Consider the following 23252-nt stretch of genomic DNA (forward strand, 5'->3'; position numbering starts at 1 on the left):
TGAATCTGGGACTTTTTCCATGCAGATGCTCTACTACACAGCTACAGCTACTACACATAACAGGGTCTCAAATTAAGGCATGCAGACCTCTAGCAGTCTGCTAACTCCAATCAGATTCAGCTGGTCTGCTGAAATGTTGCAGAACAGTTGAGAACATATGTGCTTGGCCCTGCACTTTTTATTGTTGTTGGTGATGCTTTTTCCCCTCTTCTGACCAAGGCCAAGTAATCAAACAGGGTCACAACAACTGGGCCTGTGGTTTTCTTAATACTGTACTGGTGCAGCCTACCAATTCCCCCCCCAAAAAAAAACCAGTTTAAGGGGATCTTCCCAAGGCACCTAGGCTAGAGCCCACAATTAACATAATACAGTGGCGATGCTGCCACTGGAGGAAAGATGTTATTAAAATATGAGTTATGCCTGTGCTGTGAAAGTTCTTTAAGTGGTCTGCTGAGGCCGCCAGTCATTTTCAAGCGGTCTGTGAACAAACTTTTGAGAAACGCTGCCTTAGCCGGGCAACCTCCTTAATCTGCTCTGGGTTGTGCCTCCCGGATTCAAGAACCAGACATTTTTAAACTTCAAGATTTGGCACCCATTTATAAATAAATGTGTGTAAGATTGAGCTGTTACTGCTGCATATCCTTCCTGTTAGCTAATGCAACCCTGGCTTAAAACCACTTTCACTACAGGCAGAACTCCAGACCCTCCAGGTGTCTCTATTTTCCAGGGACAGTCCCAGATTTACAGAAGCCATCCCATTTTCTGATTTCACTCCACTTTTTCTTAGGACATCCCTATTTTCATTCGAGAAACATTGGAGTGTATGCAGTTATCTGACCCCTAAGCCACCTGAAAGCAGCATCGTATAGGGAATTTTTTCAGTGTTTAATGTTTAGTTATGTTGGAAGCCACCCAGGATGGCTGGGGCAACCTAGTCAGATGGGTGGAGTATAACAACAACAACAACAACAACAACAACAACAACAGCCCTATTTTCATTGAAGATATGTTGGAGGGTATGGAACTCTGTGTTTAATGGAATCCACCTTCCCTGACTTGACATCTCTCACCAATTTTAGCCAAACGATGCCCATTGTAGGCCTCTGCACAACTCAACCACAGATGCTACTACACTCACTGCCTCCACTTAGTGCAGCAAAACATGCATATGTCAATCAGATGGCTAATATGGTAAACAGCGTCAGCTTTGGATTTTGAGGCTCTGTGGAAGCTGCCCTCAGTCCCCTCTCAGCACTGACTGGGACCCCAGTAGTGGTGGTTCCTCAGCCTTTAGCATGCTCACCACCCCTATCACATGCTTCTGAGCTCACCTAGCTGCATGCTTGCTCGTGGACTTACCTGGCAGTGGTCCTCTCATGGGCCAGGAACCATTCAGCACATGGCAGCTGTTAGATAAGCAGCAGAAGGTTGTTGGGAGTAGCTACCGGCCTTCCTTTTGCACGTGCAAGCGAGCTTACATTATTTTATATACCACTTAGATTAAGAAAAATAGCTCGCGGCAGTGAATGGCATAAAATCAACAATAAAATTATGTCAGTGGAACAAGCTCATTGTTGCCAGGCTAAGCACGCTTGACCCACATGACTCGGAAGCTGTACGCCAGCTCCCTCGGCCAATAAAGCGAGATGAGCGCCGCAACTCCAGAGTCGGCCACGACTGGACCTAATGGTTAGGGGTCCCTTTACCTTTATGCACACTTGAAAACAGGGTGGGAAGGTGGTGGCAGCACAACCACCAGGGGCAGCAGGTGAGGGGGTACAGAGGTGAGTCAGCCAGGCAAGGGGTCAGCCCAGGATGTTGGGTGCAGGCTCCAGGCCTGAAACTAAGGGCTGTCCCAGCAGAATATGGCAGAAAGCATGAGAGCCAAGTTGGGGAATTGGAGCAGTGGTGACGGAAGAAAGAACTCAATGTAAGGAAAGTAATAGGGGCTATTTCAACCCTGCTACTTTCTGCTGCTGGAAACCCAGTTGAAAGGGGGTCATGTTACATTGGCTCCTTTCAACACGGCTGCCAAAATTGAAAGACTTCTGGAAGCAAAGCTTTAATATACTTCAACACTTTTCGAAAGCGGTACTCTGGGCTCTAGGCAGGAGCACATTGCAATAAAAGAGTTGGCTGTAACACTTTGACGACTGAATCGCCAGGCTAAAGGGAACAAAACCTATCTTTTCAGATTATTATTTTAACAGCACAGTGGGAAATAACCTCCTGAAATCTTGACCATTTATGACAGCAATAGCCAGACTTGTTGGGGAGCTCAAGTGTGTTGATTCCTATAGAGGCCTCTGTGTTGGTCACACCATAAACTTCTTGGGTACCTAATAAACTTGGCAGGGATACAGGGGTGGGGATCAGAGCTTTCAGATGTTCCTCTACATCACAGACAGGGAGCTTTTTTAATGTAAAGGACTTTATCCCCCTTTTTCTCTTTCTGACACCCCTTTCTCTCTCTCTCTCTCTCCCCCCCCCCATGCAGCTGATCTGAACTGTTTGCTTGGAGATGGCTTTTCCCTGCTCCTTCTCTCGTCACTACATCAACTTCTGCTTTTCCCCACAGAAGGTGGGTGCAAAGCCAGGCTGGTAAGAGGGTCAGCTGGAGAGGGTATGTGGCCTGGTGATAACCCCAAGGGCCAGATGAAGGGGCCTGAAGGGCCACATTTGATCTCCAGGCCTGAGATTCCCCATATCTGAGGCAGATTGAAGCAGTTGCCTCAAGGCAGCTGATTTGGGGTACCCCACAAAAGGCAAGCACACTTCTAGTCATTTAATTGGTTGTTGTTGTGCTTTTATTGCCAGGGACAGGGAGAGGCACTTGGGATATTTTCTGCCTCAGGCACCAAAGCAGCTTGACCACCCTTGGGTACTTTGTGCCTCGACTGGCTGGCAGAAAAATGTCTTGGATCTGTTCTAGAAGGAAATTCAGATGCTTGTATATTCCAGCCCTTCTACAAATCAAGCTCCACCCAACCTGGAATCAGCTCCAGTACCGAGTTCATAGACAAATACAGCTTTTGATCAGCACAAATGGGGCTTGTCAACCCCAGTAATAAGTAGGAGCTAAGGTGCACCACCATGGGATGCAGGTGGCGCTGTGGGTTAAACCACAGAGCCTAGGACTTGCTGATCAGAAGGTCGGCGGTTCGAATCCCTGCAACGGGGTGAGCTCCCGTTGCTCAGTCCCTGCTCCTGCCAACCTAGCAGTTCGAAAGCACGTCAAAGTGCAAGTAGATAAATAGGTACTGCTCTGGCAGGAAGGTAAATGGCATTTCTGTGCGCTGCTCTGGTTCACCAGAAGTGGCTTAGTTGTGCTGGCCACATGACCCGGAAGCTGTATGCTGGCTCCCTTGGCCAATAAAGCGAGATGAGCGCCACAACCCCAGAGTCTGTCACGACTGGAACTAATGGTCAGGGGTCCCTTTACCTTTACTTTAAGGTGCACCACTATAGCCCGTTCCAATTGAAGTAGAAATGGATCCACCAGTTAGAAAGCAGAACAAGAAAAAAGCCAAACCTTTGTGAAAGAAATGAGTATTATTTCCTGTCTAACTCTGCAGGGCTTACAAACATAGATACACAGCCAAGCGTATAGTGTGTCATTTTCATACAATCTCTTGGTAACTGATACTTTATTTTTTATTTTTTTGCATTTTCACTTTTCTGTACTACTTTGGGGAGGCTTTAGGAACTGAAAAGCGGCATAAAAATAAACTTTTAACATAGCGTAACAAATCCAGTTGAGCCTACCAACTCATTGAAGAGTTTCCGCTAGCTGAGTTTACAAAGATATCCTACTAAAATGTAGGCATTATAAAGGTTCAGGAAAAGTGACACAAGGAAAGAGGCAGTTTTGTTCTTAAGAAAAATTGACCATGCATTAATATAGTGAAACGTGTGAAATCCATCTCATACCCTCCATAGGTTGACAGCCAGATAGATAGTGTTCTCCTAACCCAGAGACGGCCTTCTGTGTTATGTAGATATGCAGATAGCAGCAGGCCACTTTGCCCACAATGAGCAAGTTAGACCACCTTCTCCAACCAGGTACTGTTTGGGGCTGCTGAGAGTTGTGATCCAAAACATCCTGGCTGGTGGGAAGGCTGATGCAGTCACTTGCTAAGCTGCCCACTTGCAATAGGCCAGTAAGTACACTGGAGGAATAAGGTGACAATTCCTCTGCTTTCTTAGATTATGGTTGGGTTTAGACATCCGGCAGAAAGGGTGGATGTTCTTGATCAATGCTATATGAATCGGCAACATGCAGATTAATGCTGTGTACACACTAACCAGGCCTGGCCCACCCATGAGATGAAGTGAAGTCCTACCGTCTCTGCCCCTGGTGGAGCAGCTCTAGCCTTGATGCTGATTTCCAGCAAGGTATTGTGAGACCTGATCAAAATCTCATGAGATCTTGCCAGACTTCAGCAAGATCTTGCTGGAAATCAGCACGGATGTTGTGTCCACTTCTCATTCTTGCTCATCCTTAACATGCTCAACCATTCTCGCTCATTCTCAACATGCCTTCAAAGTAGACTGATTCTAGAGCCTGCTGTCCACAAGAGTGTGTGTGGTTACTCAGTACAGATTTGAAAACCCTCCCCTCGATTAGGTTAGCCACACCTTTTCCTCCCTGCACATCCACCAAGGTGAATGAAGGAGGAAGCGATGATTCCCTTCTTGTTATACATCCTTCATCAAAGCCATTGAGTAGGTGTGGATGCAACCCCCACTGCTGGGACCATCTACATCTGCTTTCAAGTGGACACACTGTGGTAGCAATGCAGAATCAACTTGCAAGGAGCTTTTATTTTCTGAATGAAACCAGTTTCTCAAGAAGCACTTTTGAGGGGCCAAAAATAAATAAAAATGCACTAGATTTAGCCTGTGTGTGTGGACTACGTAGGAAAAAAAAATACTGCATTCCTTTGATTCTAAAATAAAATGTGTGTACACAGCCTAAGTTGCCAGTGGTAAAAGACCCAATAAAAGAATATATCACCCAGTAAAACTGGACTCATTTACCTATTGGCCAGTGATAAGTCATCAAATAATAGTGAGAGGTGAACATGCTGTGTTGTAGGGGAAACAGTAAGCGATCTGGTACATTCTCTAAGTGACCCTGTGAATTTATTATTTTAAAAAATATTCAATTTGGTAATTGCTCCAACTCCAGAAACCTGCTTTGCTTCTCTTAATTTCAGGAAGAGTAATGTGATGGTTTGGGGGGTTTAGGGAAGAGCAAAGCTTTCACCATCTCGTTGATTGCCTAAAATCCGGCCTTCTCACCCCACCTCAGTTGAGATGTTCTATATTAACGAAACAAGCGAAATATTTTAGCTGCTGATTTTGGTGAGCATCTTGTTGATTGCTTGCTTGACGTGAGTGGTGGAGCTCCGTCTCCGGGTCTTGCCCTGGACCATCTTCCGGCGCCGCACTTCCCGGCAAAGCTCATAAAAGGCCTCCATGATGTTGCCTTCCCCTGTACAAGCAGAGCACTCGTAAAATGCACAGGCTAGATCGGTGGCCAGCTTTTCCCCTTCTTCGGTGCTGACCTGCCTCGAGTGGTCCAGGTCTGCTTTGTTTCCGACTAGGATCAAGGTAACATTCTTGGGTTTTTTAACTTCGTCTAGCAAGTTCTTAAGGGGCAGGACTTCTTCAAAGCTCCCTCTGTCGGTGATGTCATAGACCAGCACAAAGCCCTCGCCCCATCGCACATGGCCTTCCTTCTGAATGGCATCCTCCTGTTTTGAAAGAAAGAGGCAGGAAGAATGGGTGTGGTCAAAAGACACAATCAAGGGGTTTTTTTGGACCCGTATTTTGGACCGCAGAGGACTATGTTCTGATTTAGAGTTGCTGTGCTATGGCTTTTGTTTACGATCTATAAAAAGTGTCCATTCTCCAGGGCCAGGCACTAAATGTGCAAACCCTAGAGCAGCAATACTAGCAGAAAGCATTATTACCCTGCATTCCTTCAATGGTTTTATGGTACTTTGATGCTACGTTCAAATAAACAAGGCAGCATGAAAAACAGGAGTAGTAGTAAAACAGGGACTTCTAACCGTGTGTGTGTGTGTGTGTCCCCCGATTTCTGGTCCATTTAGATCACCCTAAATGCCCTCTTATGCAATGGAGACCTATTTTGTGTTCTCATTTTGAAATTTTATGTTGTGAACTGCCCTGTGATTTTCAGATGAAGGGCAGTATACAAATTTAATAGTAGTAGTAGTAGTAGTAGTAGTAGTAGTAGTAATAATAATAATACAATTACAGGCAAGGAAAGTAAGATGTCACCTCCCTACCCATTTGGCTCATTGTCTCTTGGCATGTCCCCTTTTGCCTCTTGAATGCTTTTAACGTCTATCGTTCGGCTTAGCAATGCTTCACAACCTTCCTCTGAAGTTACTTACAGTTCTCTGGCATTTGGTTTCTATTGTAGGGATCTGTAGAGTTCTGACTCACCTGCCCAGCTGTGTCTAGTATTTCCATAGAAACAACTTCATCGTCAATTGTGGCCTGATGACGGTAAGTGGACTCTTAAAAGAAACATGAGAGAGAGAGAGAGAGAGAGAGAGAGAGATTAAATTAAAACTCAAAAAGCAAACAGTTTTAGGTGCAGCCGCTCACAACATATCTCTATATATCTGAGTGGGCCGCAGAACCCCTCCTCCCCCCTCTCTATTCTGACAGATATGGCCTATGATCCCAACCAGTGTGAGACAGTGTGGTGTACCTGCTAGATTGTTGAAGTAGGAATGGTCACCATCTCTCAGCCTAAACGACCTTGTGAGGATAACATGAGGAGGGGTGAACCATATATGCCCCTTTTTGCTCCTTGGAGGAAAGGTGGACTAGAGATTTAATAATAACTACAAAAGCTGGATCAGGAAGTCATGGATGCTCTGAACCCAGACTCTGGCTCTAAACCTGAGCTGGAGCCTGTTGGTTGAATCCCCTTGAGCCAGAGACCCCCAAACTGGGTTCCAGAAGACGGCAACCCTCCCCTCCCTGCAAGTCAGGTTCTGCTGACAAACCAGCCTGCTTTATACCAGGGGTCTCACTGCTCCCAACATCTGTTCACCAACACAGGCAATGCATAAAGTGGGGAGCTGATGGGGTGTTATGCTCCAGGCAACCGGTCTACCCCTTTAAGAGTCTCCACTCTTCAGAAAGAGGGTGGAGCCTGGGAGGGGTGGCCTGGCTCAAGAAGGATAAAAGGTCTCAGGAGAGGACCACACCTTTCCACCATTTTGAGAATTCAGATCCTTCACATGATTAGAGGAGGAGAGCAGAGGGTGGCGGTGCTGTGGTGCTGTGTGTGGCGGTCAGCTCAGCGGGATCCCACCTTTGTCGCCAGTGAAATATACTTGGAGTCGACAGTGGATTTCATGCTCTTTATTCAGCCCATAGTGGTGAGGAGGAATGGAAGTTCCCCCAGAATGTCTGCCTTATATGCATTATTTACACAATGGACCCCACGTGATTGGTTAATTCCGGGATTCTCTTGTAGGCCAATCAGGTTGCGGATTCCCTTTCACCTGGAGCTGGATTGGGTGGCTCCTGTGGACCAATCAGACTGCTGCATTCTGGATCCTATTGTTCTAGGACCAATCAGACTGCTGCCTTTTGGATCCAATTCAACTCAGTACATAAAAACCAGCATGCTAGCTCTGTCTTTTGTCTCCCTGCCCCCATGGCTCCTCGTGAGCTGGAAGACTGAATGTCTGCCATGTTTAAGAGCAACAGACTTAGGGCTAGGGTGACCCATATTTTAAGTCCACACTCAGCCATGAGAAGTTCACCAGGTAACTTTGGTCCAGGTACAATCTCTCCGTGTAACCTCCCTCACAGGGATGTTGTGAGGTTAAAAGGAAGGAGCAAGAGGAATGTAACATCACCCAACGCCTTGGAGAAAGGGCAGAATATAGATGTAAAAATTCATAGCCACAAAACATGATGTTAATCCATTTTACATGCTACTGGCATAACCTTGGATCTTTTCCCACCGTCATTAATCCGATGGCTGGTTTGTTATTTGGCTCTCTTTCCTGTCATGTTCTGTTCCCTGACTGGATTGAAAGCCAAGATTTTGAGATATGTAAAACGCTTTAAATATTTAGATCCATGCTTGAGATATTAGTTTGGTTCAGCTTTCATTTAAAAACAACAACAATGGGGGCTACGGAATATTGGCAGAGCCAGGCACTTTCATTCCTTCCCACCCCATGTTGCCCAATTCAATTTACTTTTAAATTGCCAGAGACACAAAGTTCTTATAAAGGAGATGTAGCGAGAAGGGGGAAAAAAAAGCAGATTGAAAAAAAACTCCCCTGGGCTGATTTGTGCCACAGAGTTAATGAGTACGCTAGAAAACATGGAATCAGAATGTAGAGTCTCTGGTGTTAGGTGAAACTCATATACCCACTACACAAACTCCTAACTCAGGAACGGGAAACCTCAGGCTTGGGGGGGCCAAATGCTTTTCTGACTGGCCCTCAGGACTCTTCCCAGACCCCACCCCTTCTCCCCAGACCATATCCCTCACCAGCCTTGCTTTGCACCCTCCCTGAGTGTTTTTATCGCACTGTGATGTGTCCTTGAACTCTGTTGGTGCCTCTTGCTTGCCTGGATGGAGGACAGAGAAGGACGTGTGAGATGTGTGTGTGGAAACTAGCCTACTATTCAAAAGTATAATTTACATATTGTTGTGGACTGGCTGGATGCAGAGGAATGGGGCTGGGGAACCCCCAAGTGAAGAAGGCTCAGAGCCCGAGAATTGGTGGTGGGATGGCGATGTGGGGTCAGAGGGAGAAAACTAGGGGGGGAAGTGTCAGACGCTGCAGATGTAAAAGAGCTTAGTGAGCTGGGGGAGTCTGTGGCAAAGAGAAATCCAGAATGAAGATCCAAGAATGGAGAATGAAGGCCAAGAAGCAGAGATGAATCAGGCCGGTGAAGAAGCCATGGTGTCTCCCCCTCCTGCTGCAACAATCCCCCCTCCTTTAGATCTCCTATGAGAGGTATGAAGAAGGAGAAGCAAAGGCAGGCGTGTCGGCGTACCCTCAGATTGCTTGGAAATGACCCGGAAGAATAAGAGACTTGGGCAGCTGCGGGAAGGCAGGGACCTTCAGTCTCAGCAACTGCCTCCTAAGACCAAAACCTACCACAGGAGAGTTGCTGTGCTCATTAAGCCTGGGACCCTTGACCAGACCTTGTTTCTTCTAATAAAGAGTTAACGTCACTTACCCCGTGTGATTTATTGCTGGCTCATTCCTGATACATACATTACTCTGCCCACTGTTGCCTCTGGCCTTACCCACCACTTTCATGTGGCCCCCAAAAGGTTGCTCAGGAGGAAAAGGTACACTACCCTGCCTAACACTTTGGTGGTGGTCTCTCCTATGGGGGCTTGCTAGAGGCAGGCAGAGCTGTGGGAGAGAACGAGTGCGAGGGAGAAGTGGTAGTTCTGCCCACACGGGTTGTGGCTCCACCCACCATTGGCTCCGCCCCTTCATTGACTTCCTGAGAGTCACTGGCCCTCCCTAGGAAAGAAGCTTCCTACACACCCCTGTAGGAAACCATGTACCTTGGACACCACTCACTGGAAATTTCAGACAAAAAAGAGCAGGAACACCCCCCGCCCCATAATAAAATTCCTTTTTATTTATAATTGCTTGGGGCACAAACCATGGCTCAACATATTGCAGTGCACTGCCTTGCATTATTTAGTCCTGCACGGCATCTGGGGATATAGGATGGATGGGAAAATCAATCTGGGAGCCCATATTTTAGTTCTGCTGCACAAATGATGTGGAAGAAGAGCCCAAAGCCCAATCCATCCACGTCAGTGGAGAGGAGAGAAGGGAGCTGGCAACAGAAGGCATATTAAATTTGTATGAAGTTGAGCGACTTGAATATTCCGCTCTCCCTTTTGGCAACTGGAAATCATGTCTTTGCAGGGCAGGTACCTGTCAATGTAGCCTTGAGAATGATAACACACTATGATGCTCTTTAGCTGTGAAAATCTAGATAAGAAAACAGCTCCCCAAACAAGGCATGCCACTAATTAAACAGGGGACAGACTACAGAACTCTGATACAGAATCCAGTGCCACCTTCTCCTTGGGAGAATAGCAATGCCACCTTTCTTCACTATCCTCCTCAAAGAGTATCAGCAATTTTTGATGAGTTCATTTTGCACAAGGTTGCTGCTTCTAGACAGGCGCTATTTTGCAGGTGGAATTCAACTGCCGACTGGCAAATGCAATTTGTGCAGTTGAAGAAGTGGATCGGGCACTCTTGCACAACAAACTTTCATTTAAACCCCAAAAAACCTTGTGGACTTAGTTCAGTAAGGAAATTGAAAGGGGAAAATGCACTGGAAAGAGCAGGATAAGGATTGCTTGGGATAATATATAACCTCTCCACGAACTAATCTCAATAGAGGCTCAGTAAAGAGCACCTTCTCCACAAACAGAGCCTGGGAAATGGCATTAATTGTTAAACCACTCTAGGATTTGTAGTTTTGTGAGGGGAATAGGGGTCTCCTAACAGGCACTGTGGGTTAAACCACAGAGCCTAGGGCTTGCCGTTCAGAAGGTTGGCGGTTCGAATCCCTGCGACGAGGTGAGCTCCCGTTGCTCGGTCCCTGCTCCTGCCAACCTAGCAGTTCGAAAGCACGTCAAAGTGCAAGCAGATAAATAGGTACCGCTCCGGCGGGAAGGTAAACGGCGTTTCTGTGTGCTGCTCTGGTTCTCCAGAAGTGGCTTAGTCATGCTGGCCACATGACTGGAAGCTGTATGCTGGCTCCCTTGGCCAATAAAGCGAGATGAGTGCACCAGAGTCGGCCACGACTGGACCTAATGGTCAGGGGTCCCTTTACCTTTACCTTTACCAACTTTCAGCAGCCTTAATGAACTACAGCTCCCAGGATTCTTTGGGGGAGGGGGGCAGGAGACATGGCTGTTTAAATTGGTATGATGCTACTTTAAACACACATTGCACGTAAGAGCCATTAATGTTCATGTTACCTATCTATTTTTGAAAGGTCATTGAGCTAAGCATTATGGTAAGTAACGCCATACTTACACACTGGCGTAAAAGATTTTAGAGAACAATCCTATGTTTAAAAGCCAACCCGCCTATTCCTTTCACCTCCAGTGGTTTTTAGAAATAAAACGTCCAAGTCATCTGCTCTGGCAAGCGCTCCGAACATCTCTCCCCCCCCCCAACACCACAAGTCATACCCATTCTGTGTATCTCATTGCCTGACATAACTGCTCAAAGGCCACAAGGGAGCATTTAGAAGGTAGTAGTGGTGGGGAGAAAGATGTTCCAAAAGCACTGTTAAGAATGAACAGCTTCATTGGCAAGAGAGCCATTTATTTGATTTTGCACGGGCTTGTTTTTAGAGGACCTGGCAGCCATCCACAGATCATTTAAATTGTCCTTGGTCTGCCGAGTATGCGACTGCAATGCCATATGCTGGAGTTGAAACGGGTTGCCAGAAAAAGGATCACACAAATTCTGACTTTGCATGAATGCTCCACATTTGGAGAAGACCACAATGGGAAGGCCAGATCATTTGGGTTTTTTAGAATAGCTTGGAGAATTTGAATCATCAAGAAAAGACTTTTCAAGAAGCCAAGATTCTCCCCACCCTCCAAAAAACCTTGGGAATGCTTAATGGACTGGTTTTGTATCGTGCTCCAAATCTAACTTTAATTGCCTTGTTGGGGGTTGAATCAGATCCAAGTCTTATTGCCTGGTGTATTGGCAGAGAAGAGTGCTCTTAACAGTGCATGGCTTTGCTATTCTGCACAGCTATCAGAGCGGTTTTCATTACACCTTCAGCCTGAGGTACTGCTAGTGCCGTGACCTTTGGACGTTTGTATACTCTACTCTTTAGGGGGAAAATGAGCAGAACCCTGTGCCAAGCCAACTCAAAAACCACATCAACAAATGCCGAATTCTTCACAATTTATATAAACACACCCACGTTCGCATAAACTAGGGGTGGGCTGAATTTCCTACTCCATTTTTGTAGGACCATTTCTGCCACCACCTGCATAAATAGAGAGAGAGAATTGCTTTGTGTGTGTGTGCGGGGTGTATGTGTGCTCAAATTCCTAAAAGAAGGCTTTATTTATCTTCTATTTCATTGAGTGAAATGTGTATATCGCTTGCTTGCAGTAGAACTTCCAAGGGGCTTGTGAGAAATATCAAAACCGTCAATAAAAACATTTTTAATTACAGTGGTACCTCAAGTTACAAAATCTGCTAACCTGGAAGAGTTACCTCGAGTTGAGAACTTTGCCCCAGGATGAGAACAGAAATTGTGCGCCGGCGGCGCAGCGGCAGCAGCAAGAAGCCCCACTAGCACGCCTCTAGTTAAGAACAGTTTCAGGTTGAGAACGGACCTCTGGAACGAATTAAGTTCGTAACTAGAGGTACCACTGTAATAGTAAAATGCATCAACATGGATGGCTCTGGATAAACCTGCCTAAGCAAAAATGTTTCAAGCAGGTGCTGAAAAAACGAGCAGTGAAGGAGGAAGAAGAAGAAGAAGAGGAGGAGGAGGAGGAGGAGGAGGAGGAGAGGAGGAGGAGGAGGGGAGGAGGAGGAGGAGGAGGAGGAGGGGAGGAGGAGGAGGAGGAGGAGGAGGAGGAGGAGAGGAGGAGGAGGAGGAGGAGGAGGAGGAGGAGGAGGAGGAGGAGGAGGAGTTTGGATTTGATATCCCGCTTTATCACTACACGAAGGAGTCTCAAAGCGGCTAACATTCTCCTTTCCCTTCCTCCCCCACAACAAACACTCTGTGAGGTGAGTGGGGCTGAGAGACTTCAGAGAAGTGTGACTAGCCCAAGGTCACCCAGCAGCTGCATGTGGAGGAGCAGGGAAGCACACCTGGTTCACCAGATTACGAGACTACCGCTCTTAACCACTACACCACACGGGCTTCCTGCCTGATGTCAATAGGAAGGGAATTCCAGTTCAAACTTTACCAGAAAAGATCTGACCATGACAAGGGAATGTATTGCACCCCCCACAACTTGGGTTCATCCCTCATTTCACTAGGGGTAAAGTTTACATCAAGAGTATGCCCTACCTAGTGCATTGGATCAATGACCATTGGGGTTTTTTTTTGGGGGGGAGGGCTTATCATTCCAATAACAATGCTAGGATTGTTCCCTTGCTGATCTTGAAAGTGACTGGACGTTAGAAGGTTGTGGAGTGGGAGAGGTACTATAAATCAGTCAAGTACTATAAATCGTCTTTCCAACCGGCTCTGCGGCATTCCATGGTTACAGGCAACAGAATAGAACAGGCACAAGCAAACTCGGCCCTCCAGATGTTTTGGGACTACAACTCCCATCATCCCTAGCTAACAGGAGCAGTCGTCAGGGATGATGGGAGTTGTAGTCCCAAAACATCTGGAGGGCCGAGTTTGCCCATGCCTGGAATAGAACTTACCAAGAGTAGGATCGTACTCCCATATGAACCGTTTGGTCAGAAAACGCACCACAAGAGCTATGGAGAAAGAAACAAATGAAGTTAGATTCAGAGGAGTACAAATCTTTTGTTCAGGGACATTCTCTAGGTGAAGAGCCGGCAGCTTCTGGATGCTACTGGGCTACAACTTCCATCGTCCTTCACCACTGACGATATTTGGAAAAGGCCACAGGTTCCTTATCCATATTCTAGACAGCTGCTGTTTTTGAGGGCTGTATGGCACAATAAAAACCTTATTGACCTGGGCAGTCTCTCTTGCAAGACAGAGCAGATTCACACAACCAAACTAGCATGTTGAGAATTTGGCTTGAATGGATTCCACACTGAATTCAGCATATAAGGGGGCCCCAGTCTCTTAGCTACAACACTGCAGCTCTGTACAAGAGTCTTGTAGGATGGGGACATTCAAGCAGGATTTCTTCATTATTTACTGTCATGTAACATCAGGTGCCCTAGGTACAGAAAGTGCTCGAATATTGACCTTTGATTGCAGCATGTGTCTGCAGTGAGCGTAATTTGGGGAAGTAAATTCAGTCAGTCTGAGAGCCACATTGCATCGTGGGGATCCTTTCAGGGGCCGCACCCCAGTGGTGTGGTCAGGGGCAAAAGTCAGGGGTTTTTTTATACACACATACACACTTCTATTACACAAAAAAACTGTATTTTTTCAACCATGCTCCATCAATTAATGAAAAGAGAAATGGAATACAGGGGAAAAATGTCCAAAGGGAGAAGAAAAATAAAATTAGTGATATTCTCATGGGTATGGTGCAGTGTTTTGTTGTATTAACTTTGCATTCAAGGGAGGGACAAGGAGTCTTTGGGATTTGCCATTTTTGGCATTCAGCAAATCATTTCGCTGGAGGGCTGCACTCTGCAACCATCCTGGTGCTTGTCTGTCCTGAAAAATGCATGTCATTCCCAGCTGAGCTTTCCTGCAAGCCGAAGTAGGTGGGGAGGTTGTCTGCTGTCTGCCTAGCCTAACAGCTGTTCAATGTTATTTATTTAAGTGAAGTCTTTTTTTAAAAAAAGCTTTTAAAGAAATCAGTGTAGCAATGTATTTTTTAATTCAATTAACAAGCAAGAGTTTTTTTTATTTAGCATGCTGCTTTTTCAGTTTTCTATGTTCACCCAAGCTTCAAAGATCAGCCACATTTGGATCCTTCTCTCTCTGTTCAGCATACAAGGAAGAATGATAGTTCATAGCCACACCATATGTTTAAAGCACTCTTATACCACTAACAGTCATGGTTTCCCCAAAGAATCATGGGAACTATAGTTTGTTCAGGATGCTGAGAGTTATGAGGCCCCTGTTCCCCTAACAGAGCTACAATTCCCAGAGTTATCTGGGCTGAGGGATTGCTAAAGTTTGGAAGAATCCTGTTATTTTCTGCAATGTATTTCCATAAAAACCAATTTGATTTACACGGTGCCATGGAGTACACATGAAAGGTTTTATGAAACAAAGGCTAACATAACTTTTTATTAGCTATTTGCAATGGTTCATCATTATCGTTGGTTTTTTTTTTTTTTAAGGCACATATTTGCTTTCTGGGTTTGGCTAGAATCAGAGGCACAACCACAAAACTCTTAAGAAAAATGTTTTTCCTTGTGGTATAAACTACCCATCCATTAGCAGGATGGGCTGCTAAATCTTGTGAGAACATCTGCTTCGCTGAATGGATCGGAAGTCTGGAGAAGTTCAGGTAAACACCCTTGACGTTATAATTGGGTGTACATCAAACCTCCCAACATGCTGTGGTTTCTGTAGCGCTCCAGCTAAACGCCATGGCAATAAGGAAATGGACAAAATGTTAAGTTTAGGATCCACATTTTGTTCTGTATTATGACCTTTCCATTCCTCTGATCTCCAAATGGGGGCACTTGGCAAGTCCTTCTCTCTCTTCCTTAATGGTGTATATGGAAGATACATTTTAAAAGCATTTTAGAAACCAGCTGCATCTAGCTGCATTCTTGGGCCATTTCCTCTTACACTTCCTTGGCTAACAGAAATATGGATGGAGGTTACATAAACATGTGCGGGACATATGGCTTTCTGAAAATGTCCTCAAAGGCATTTTTGAAGTACAGTGGTACCTCGGGTTGCAGATGCTTCAGGTTACAGACTCCACTAACCCAGAAATAGTACCTCGGGTTAAGAACTTTGCTTCTATAAGAACAAAGGTGAAATTTGAATAACACTATGTCAAGCTTAAATATTTGACAACAAAGGGAAAAATTGGAGACATAAATAGTTGAAATGTATAACTTAAAATAAGTTTTGAGAGAAGGTGAAATATTGCTGAATAAGATTTTGTAAATGGGAATACCGAAAAGGGAGATGCGAGGGAGTCAAGAAAGAGGTTTATGGAAATAACATCTAAGAAAGTGAACTTTTTTTCTCTCTCTAATGTCTTTTTTCATGTTTTTTCTCCTTTTTTGATGTGTTTAATGTCTGTATTTTTGTATTGTATTTTTTGTGATTTTGTATTTTCTTTGTTTTTTATTTGTGAAAACCTAATAAAATATTTATTTTTTTTTTTAAAAAAAGAACTTTGCTTCAGGATGAGAACAGAAATCGTGTGGCGGCGGCAGGAGGCCCCATTAGCTAAAGTGGTACCTCAGGTTAAGAACAGTTTCAGGTTAAGAACAGACCTCCAGAACGAATTAAGCTCTTAACCCGAGGTACCGCTGTAGAGGGTGCCTTCTTTCTGCTTAATGTTTGCCAGATGTAAAATGGGCCCAGGCAACTGCCCTTACAGCAGGCATCCCCAACCTTCGGCCCTCCAGATGTTTTGGACTTCAATTCCCACCATCCCTGACCACTGGTCCTGTTAGCTAGGAATCATGGGAGTTGTAGGCCAAAACATCTGGTTGGGGATGCCTGACTTACAGCCAGGGCGGCCCATCCTGTTTTGCCGCCTAAGGTGAAAGGGGAATGTGCCACCTTGCTCCCTCGCTCCTTGCCCTTACCTGGGGAGCCAAAGAGGCAGTGCCCCTGTGGGTGGAAAGTGGAACCGCAGCTCTGCCAGTGGGGCAGGTGGGGTGCCAACCTTTTGGCTTCTTCCACTTGAGGTGCCTCACAGGCAGGGTTACTTATAGCTAGAGATGATAGAATATGTCAATTTTGGTTTCTTTCCGTTTCTAATCTTTTTTCTAAACTAAAAGTTTAGTTTTCTGCATTTACTCAGCAGTTTGTGATTTTTAAAAAATGGAATTCGCATGAAAATTCACCAGTATTTTTTATGTGAATTTCTTGTAAGAGACCCATGGTGTGTGCAACTTTGTCAAATATAAACCTTTTGGCAAAGCAACTTTCCCCAAAGGCAATGCAAGTTTGTACATTATCTTCACTAATATACACACATTTTAGTATAGCACATATAGGCATTTTGGTTCACAGTGCTTTGCTGGAGATCTGCACTGCAAAATTTTGGTTAAATGCATGTTTTGAAGGATGGCTGTATTTCAGCCCATGCACTGTATCAAAACGTGTGAAAAAAGTAACTTTGCCTTTGGTGCAAACTGAATCAAATTTCTCCCTCATACCTATTTACAGTAGGTATAGCCAAGACGGTGCTCTGCAGATGTTGCTGGAATCTGGCTCCCATCAGTCTCTGCTAGCATGGCGAATGGTCAGGAATGATGGGAGATTAGTCAGGGGTGGTTAGGAAGTACCCAGGAAGCCTGAATCCCAGGTCCTTTTCGCAAGGCTCCAGATCTCCACCCACTTCCTCCCTTCTTGAACAATCTTCAAAAATGAATCTTTGCCTGTTGTTCCACAATTTCCTAAATGTGCATACTTATTGCCTTACTACATGGGAGTCCTTTTTTGAGGCATACAAAGATAAGAAGAACCTGCTGCTCCATCTAGTTCTGTTTTTTTCTTACAGCTGCCAACCAGAGGTCCATGCAAAACCCATAAGCAGAACGTGAGTAAGTCATCCATCTCCGCATCTATGATTCACTAAGGTTCGCAACCTGATGAATATCTGCTGCTGTAATTCAGACAATGGTTTATATTGCACAGTGCTTGGTCTCAAGTCTTGAGAAGCACATCCCCCAGGTCTGGATGTTCTGAGATAAGTGCTTTGGGTTACCACAGCAACACCAGCAAGGCCCATGACTTGCTGAGTGATTCCTCCTCCCACTGGTCCAGGAATGTAGAGATGGGTATTGCTTGCATTAAGCCCTTTTGCAAATTCTGATGCTGCACTCTCTGTGGGACAGGGTCTGACTCTGAATCTGTGAGAATCAGGGGAAGACAGTGTCGGTTTTATGCGTTAGCTAGCATGGCGACTGTGTTAGTGGACCTTTCTGTACATATGTATCTTTACTTCAGAGACCTGAGGAATTGCATGTGCCCTCACAACACCTCTCTATTTTCTTTTAAATAATGGAGGGCATCTGAACCCCTCTTTTCTGTAAGGATGACATTACTGAAGCTGTGATGGGAGAGAAGGTCAGAACAGGGAAGGTGACGAAAGCATCACAAAAGGAATGAAGAAAGCTCTAAACAACAGTAATCATTGCTGATATATATATGCACCCATCAATGCATTAGGTTAAATCCTGTTAAAACTTTTTTTTCTAAAATAATGCACATTGTGCCTAAATCTCCCATCTTTTGCATATGTTTACTCATGTTTATGATCAAGACATCTGTTTGTTTATCACCTAGTGTCTGAAAATCTGCTGTCTATAAAATTGCTATTTCTACGGTAAACATATTTTATTGTCACACATGCACACACAGAGCCTATTTCGCAACCCCATTAAATCACAACCCTTCAGATTAGTCCCACTGAAATAAATAAAATAAAAATCTAGAATAGATGCAACCCTGATAGGCCGACGCCAGATCATTTTCACTAAGCAGAGTGGATGGCATTCCTAAAGGAACATGGCTTCTGGCCTTTTAAGACCACCAAGGGATACAACAGGGCTTCTGGTCCAGCTTCTCCCCATCAGCTGTTGAACACCACACTCCTTAGCGATGCTTAAAGAACACAGCCAAATCCCACTTGAAATATAGGCCACAAATTTTATTACTATTTAGATATTGCCATCTGTGTACATGGTATGCTGCGGACTAGCATAAGCACAGGAAAGGCTCTGCCCCCAGATGTTAATCTCCATTTAGGTCTAGTTCTCAGTGTGGTGGTAAATCTGTGCCTGGGTGATGTCAATTCAAACAGCAGGTAGGGATGTGCAGAACAGAACGTTCCTTCCTAAAAACAATACACCGGAGCAAAGCACTAGCCCAGAAGTCTTCCCCTGGATATCTAGGGTGGAATTCAACTTCACACTAAGGTGATCACTCTGTCAGCACAAGCGTTTCTGCACAAGGATGAACTCCCTTCTCCTCCTCCTGTGTGGTTCTCCCAACTCTCCTAAACAGATTTGGGGAGGATGTGGGGTGTGCAGCAGAGAGTGGGGGAAAGTCCCATGGTGCTAGTGGGACTCATTTTGCTGGCTTCTGTTAGTTCAATGACTTAGCTGAATGTGGCCCCCAGTTTTCTATGTGCAGGGATATTCTTTTTGGAATGAAGAAACGTTAAAACATATGAGAGCCCCTCTCTGAAGCCTGGAGCAGCACACCCCAGACACAGGTTGAACACCCCAATGAAGTTAAGGCTCATGCATTCAGGGAATATGTGCTAAAGGTATTCTGAACCACTCTCCACTGTGGGAAGGCCATTTGTCTGCAGGAAAAGCAGATTTTCAGCTGCTTTCAAGGGGCCATGGGTGAAGTTCATAGGAATCTTTGAGTGTGTTGAGTGAGAGGCATGGGTTATTTTTGTTTGGGGTGACCAGTGTGGTGCCCTCCAGATATTGCTTGACTGCAGCTTTCATAATCCATGACCATTGGCTATGAGAGCTGGGGCAGATGGAAGTTGGAATCTAGCAACCTCTGGTAGGTCCCATTATAGCAACCCCTGCCTAAATATGATGAGGTGGCCAAGGTGACTTTTGTTAAATGCCACACAGTTCGTGGCAGGGGTGTGAGGCTCTCTGCAGCCTACCAGCCACATCTCCAGATCTGGAATGTAACCTGGACAAGACACTATGTAGGACTTACTTTTAAGTAATGCCTACTCATGTCTGTCAGGCTTCCTCCCCCTTTGGCAGTAGATAAGCAGAACAAAGAGAAAGGAGTCTCTTACCATTTAGAAGCTTTCATGATCACAACGAGAGAAGAAAGAATCCATTTCCTAGGAATGGCGGTGCTCCCAATTAAGGGTTCCACCCACTTCCTCCCTTGTCACCCACGTCACTACTGTGTCTTGTAACTTGATCTCGCAACCACTGTGCTTTCTGTGCTGCCACCTTACCAGCTCTTCTTGACCTTGGGCTGAGCGGATGAAGACTTTCCAGAGACAGTGAATCTGTTAACTCTCTCTCCCCCCCCAGTGCTTCTTCTCCACCCAGTATTTCCCAGCTTCTGCCTTCTGAACTATATCCCTCTGCAAACCACTGTTCCAAATCTATACTGTCCTCCTGCTCCTGGGAAGATTCAGGATCTTGATCAGGAGCAGGGGGAGAGGGAGGCTCTCACCTTTCCTCCTCAGTGCAGCTCTTCTCAGCACGGTCCCTGACATCACCAGTCCCAGGCAGAATGGTCAACGGTCACGGTTAATGAGAGTTGTAGTCTATCAAAAAGCATGGAAGGATGACTTAAAAAACCACCAGCCTTCCACAACTGGACCCAATGGTTGAAAGAGCAAGGTTCTCAAAGTGTGTAAGTGTGAGTGTTCATATAGCAGCCAATACAACTGCTTTCTTAAAAAATAAACTGCAAATTCAACTGAAATAAAGTGCACACAATAAAGTTTCTGTAACATGTTATCCTATCACCAATATTCTCTTTATCCAACACCTCAGATTTCCTTTCTACAATCTTCATACAGAGATTTCTGATTCCAGCATAAGCTGAGTTTACACTGTTGTTCCTGTTATTCTCATATATATATATATATATATTCCAATTCCTATTATGCAGGATATTGTGCATCAATATTCTTTGGCATATATCTATTTATCACTCTCCCAAAGACAAAAGTTATTCACCACTCCATCAATTTATTGTCACTAAAATGCCAGAAACCAGTATATTCTCAAGCAAGTTTTAAATACTCAACTGGAACCGAACCAAATCGGAATCAAACCATCCAATCTATCAAGGGGAAAGCACCATAAAATCTATTGACCAAGGCAATAGTTAGGTGGGGTGGAGAAATCTCCATTGAATTCCCTCCCTTGTTTTGTGTGCATGTCGATGGGGTAAAGAAGTACAGTTTTCTCAGTAGATAGCTGGCTGCCATTTTGATTGCTGCCTGATGGGTTTGAAGCCAATGCAATGAGTTCTTTTTTCCCAGCGAACTGATTTTTTTTGTTTTGTTTTGTTACAACTGGTGAACTTCAGAGCATTTCTTTCTTGACCCTGGAGAGGATCAGTGGGGCAAAATTTGAAATCTACCAGCCTTGCTCTTTTTAACCCTTTTCCTGAAGTTTCTTCCTTGAATTCTGCTTTCATCTTGCAAGGCCAGTTAAGCGAAATATTATTTTTTATCTAGGCACAATATTTTGATTAATATAGCAAAATGCTGCTTGGAGGATTATGGTTTGTGCCCCCCCCCCAATAAATTTCAGTGCTGTTGAATAAAACCTACAGCTATACATAATGGATGTTGTAAAACCAACAGCTTATTGGGAGTTTTAGGATCAGGGAGAATTAATACAACATAAAGGCCTTTAAGCTCTTGACAGCCAAGAGGATTCTTCTATCCTAGGCCTGCACAACTTTATTTAATTTTATCTCTATCTCACTTCTTGATGCAAGAAGTTTCCCAAGGTAACTTGTGTTAGACAATAAATTATAATTATCCTGGGGCTGGGAACTGGCAAGTCTGAAAATTGTGGTTCCTCTCAGTCTTTCACTTTTCTGCTCTTAAGCTATATCCTCCACATTTCCACATCAGCCTTGCTTTTCTTAGAAACTAGTCCTCATGAAAATTCATTAGCATTTTAGTGCTAATTTCTCCTAGTACACATATTTTTGTATACAGTTTTGCTTACCATACACATTTCTGCAAACAATTTCGCCTTGTATAATGCATTTTTGTACTCTATTTTCACCAACAGATGCATTGTTATGCGCACTTGACTCTAAAATATTATGCATTTGTGTCCACACTACTTGACCGGAGAATTGCTCTGTGCAATGTAAACAATTGCCAGTTGCAAAGGATGGCTGTTTTGGAATCTGAAAATACTAATTATTATTGCTGTGTTGCTTTTGAGCAACAAACCTCTAGGAAATATACAACCTTACACATGATTTGGTTCATAGTAAGGTATGCTATTTTGTCTTAGTTTATTATTTACCAAATGTTTATGGTGCAAAATAAAAAGAAAGTAGATAGGTTCATCAATCAAGGCAATCTGGATCAAATAGCAACCCCCAGCACTATCTATGGCAGTTTCTACCCCTTCTGGTACATAACATTGCTCTGGGATCTTGCCACACAAATCAACACCTTAGATAATTGTCTCATCTTTCTCTCCTAACTGCTGTGCTGCTTTTATACTGCAAAAGTGAGAAGTGAAAAGAGGGCAACTTCATGACTTCTGCCAGCTGCCTTTGGCATACCCTTAAAGAATCCTTCAATTGTCCTCCAATTGCAGGGTGACTTAATGATTTAATTGAAGGGTGACTTGATGACTTCTGAACTGTTTGTCAATTATCTGCTCAGGCAGAAAGTGCTCTGATGTGTATTGCACCAAGGCAACAGACACTCTGTATTCTCTAGCCTCTTTTGATCCAGTCCATCACCTGTAAACACACAGGGCTGAATCCCACTCAGAATCGACCCAGTTATGGTATTCGAGATGACTAATTTAGGATTATTCATTTAAATGGGTTTACTCTGAATATAATGTAGTTGGGTACAACCAACCTTAAATAAGAATTGCCATCTATGCAGCTTTGGGAATCAAAAGCTGCCTAGGCCATACCTGATCTAAAAGCCTAATCCCAAACTGGATAGATAGACCAACCTAATCCATGGTGCAGTGCAAATTTGAGCATGATATTCGAGTTTGTAACTGAAGGGAGAAATTAACATCTTCAGAAATGCAGTGGGTGGGGCTTTTCATGGACTCAGAAAATGGAGTTCAAAATGGAAAGTTGGGGTGATTTTAATCTCTTTTAGCATTTTAACTTTTGTATGTTCTAAAGTAATTCGTTCTTGATTTTACTGTTTTATATTTTGTAATTCGCTTTGAGGTTCCTTTCCCCTTACAATCAGGCAGCGTTTAAATTTTTCTGAAGTGAGCAAGCAAGAAAAGAAATAGAGCAACACCTGGTGCTCCAACTGCATTCAGTGAGTGAGCTCTAGATGATATATCATATTTGAAATTTGTGGGGATTTGTCTGCGTCAGTATAATCTGTGAAGTTATGCAAAGCCATTTACGCATTGCAAGAAGCATCTTTTCCTGCTGAGTCTGCCTCACTCTTCTCTTCTTAGTGCTTGCTCTTTATCTTGCCAGCCTCCTAAGAAGAATTAGCAGACATACTGCAGGCAGAGGCTAAAGCCTGTGGCCACCAACCCCTTCCCCGTTAATAATATTTGCTGCTGTGTACAAACGTCTGGCTTCTGCCTTTCCTCAGCTTGACTTAGCCAGCAACGTGGGTGGGTGGCAGAGCAGGTTAACTGCCTGCCCTTTCT

The 23252-nt window shown here is 44.5% G+C and overlaps 1 protein-coding gene across 3 annotated transcripts in view; it reads right to left on the reverse strand.

Annotated features, from left to right (window-relative positions):
• Positions 1–3533: 3533 nt before the first annotated feature.
• Positions 3534–23252, reverse strand: part of RERG (RAS like estrogen regulated growth inhibitor) — a 92922-nt gene continuing 73203 nt past the window's right edge. For 2 of the 3 annotated variants that reach the window (XM_082239310.1, XM_082239311.1), the window contains exons 3-5: positions 13482–13538; positions 6478–6551; positions 3534–5759 (exon numbers count right to left, since the gene is read on the reverse strand). In XM_082239310.1, coding sequence (XP_082095436.1) covers positions 5352–5759; positions 6478–6551; positions 13482–13538 — 539 coding nt within the window. In that variant the 3' untranslated portion in view covers positions 3534–5351. The remainder of the gene's footprint in view (positions 5760–6477; positions 6552–13481; positions 13539–23252) is intronic. The other variant, XM_082239312.1, reaches the window with a different exon arrangement.

The sequence above is a fragment of the Podarcis vaucheri genome (assembly GCF_965113315.1).
Source record: "Podarcis vaucheri genome assembly, chromosome: 10".
Taxonomy (NCBI): Eukaryota; Metazoa; Chordata; class Lepidosauria; order Squamata; family Lacertidae; genus Podarcis; species Podarcis vaucheri.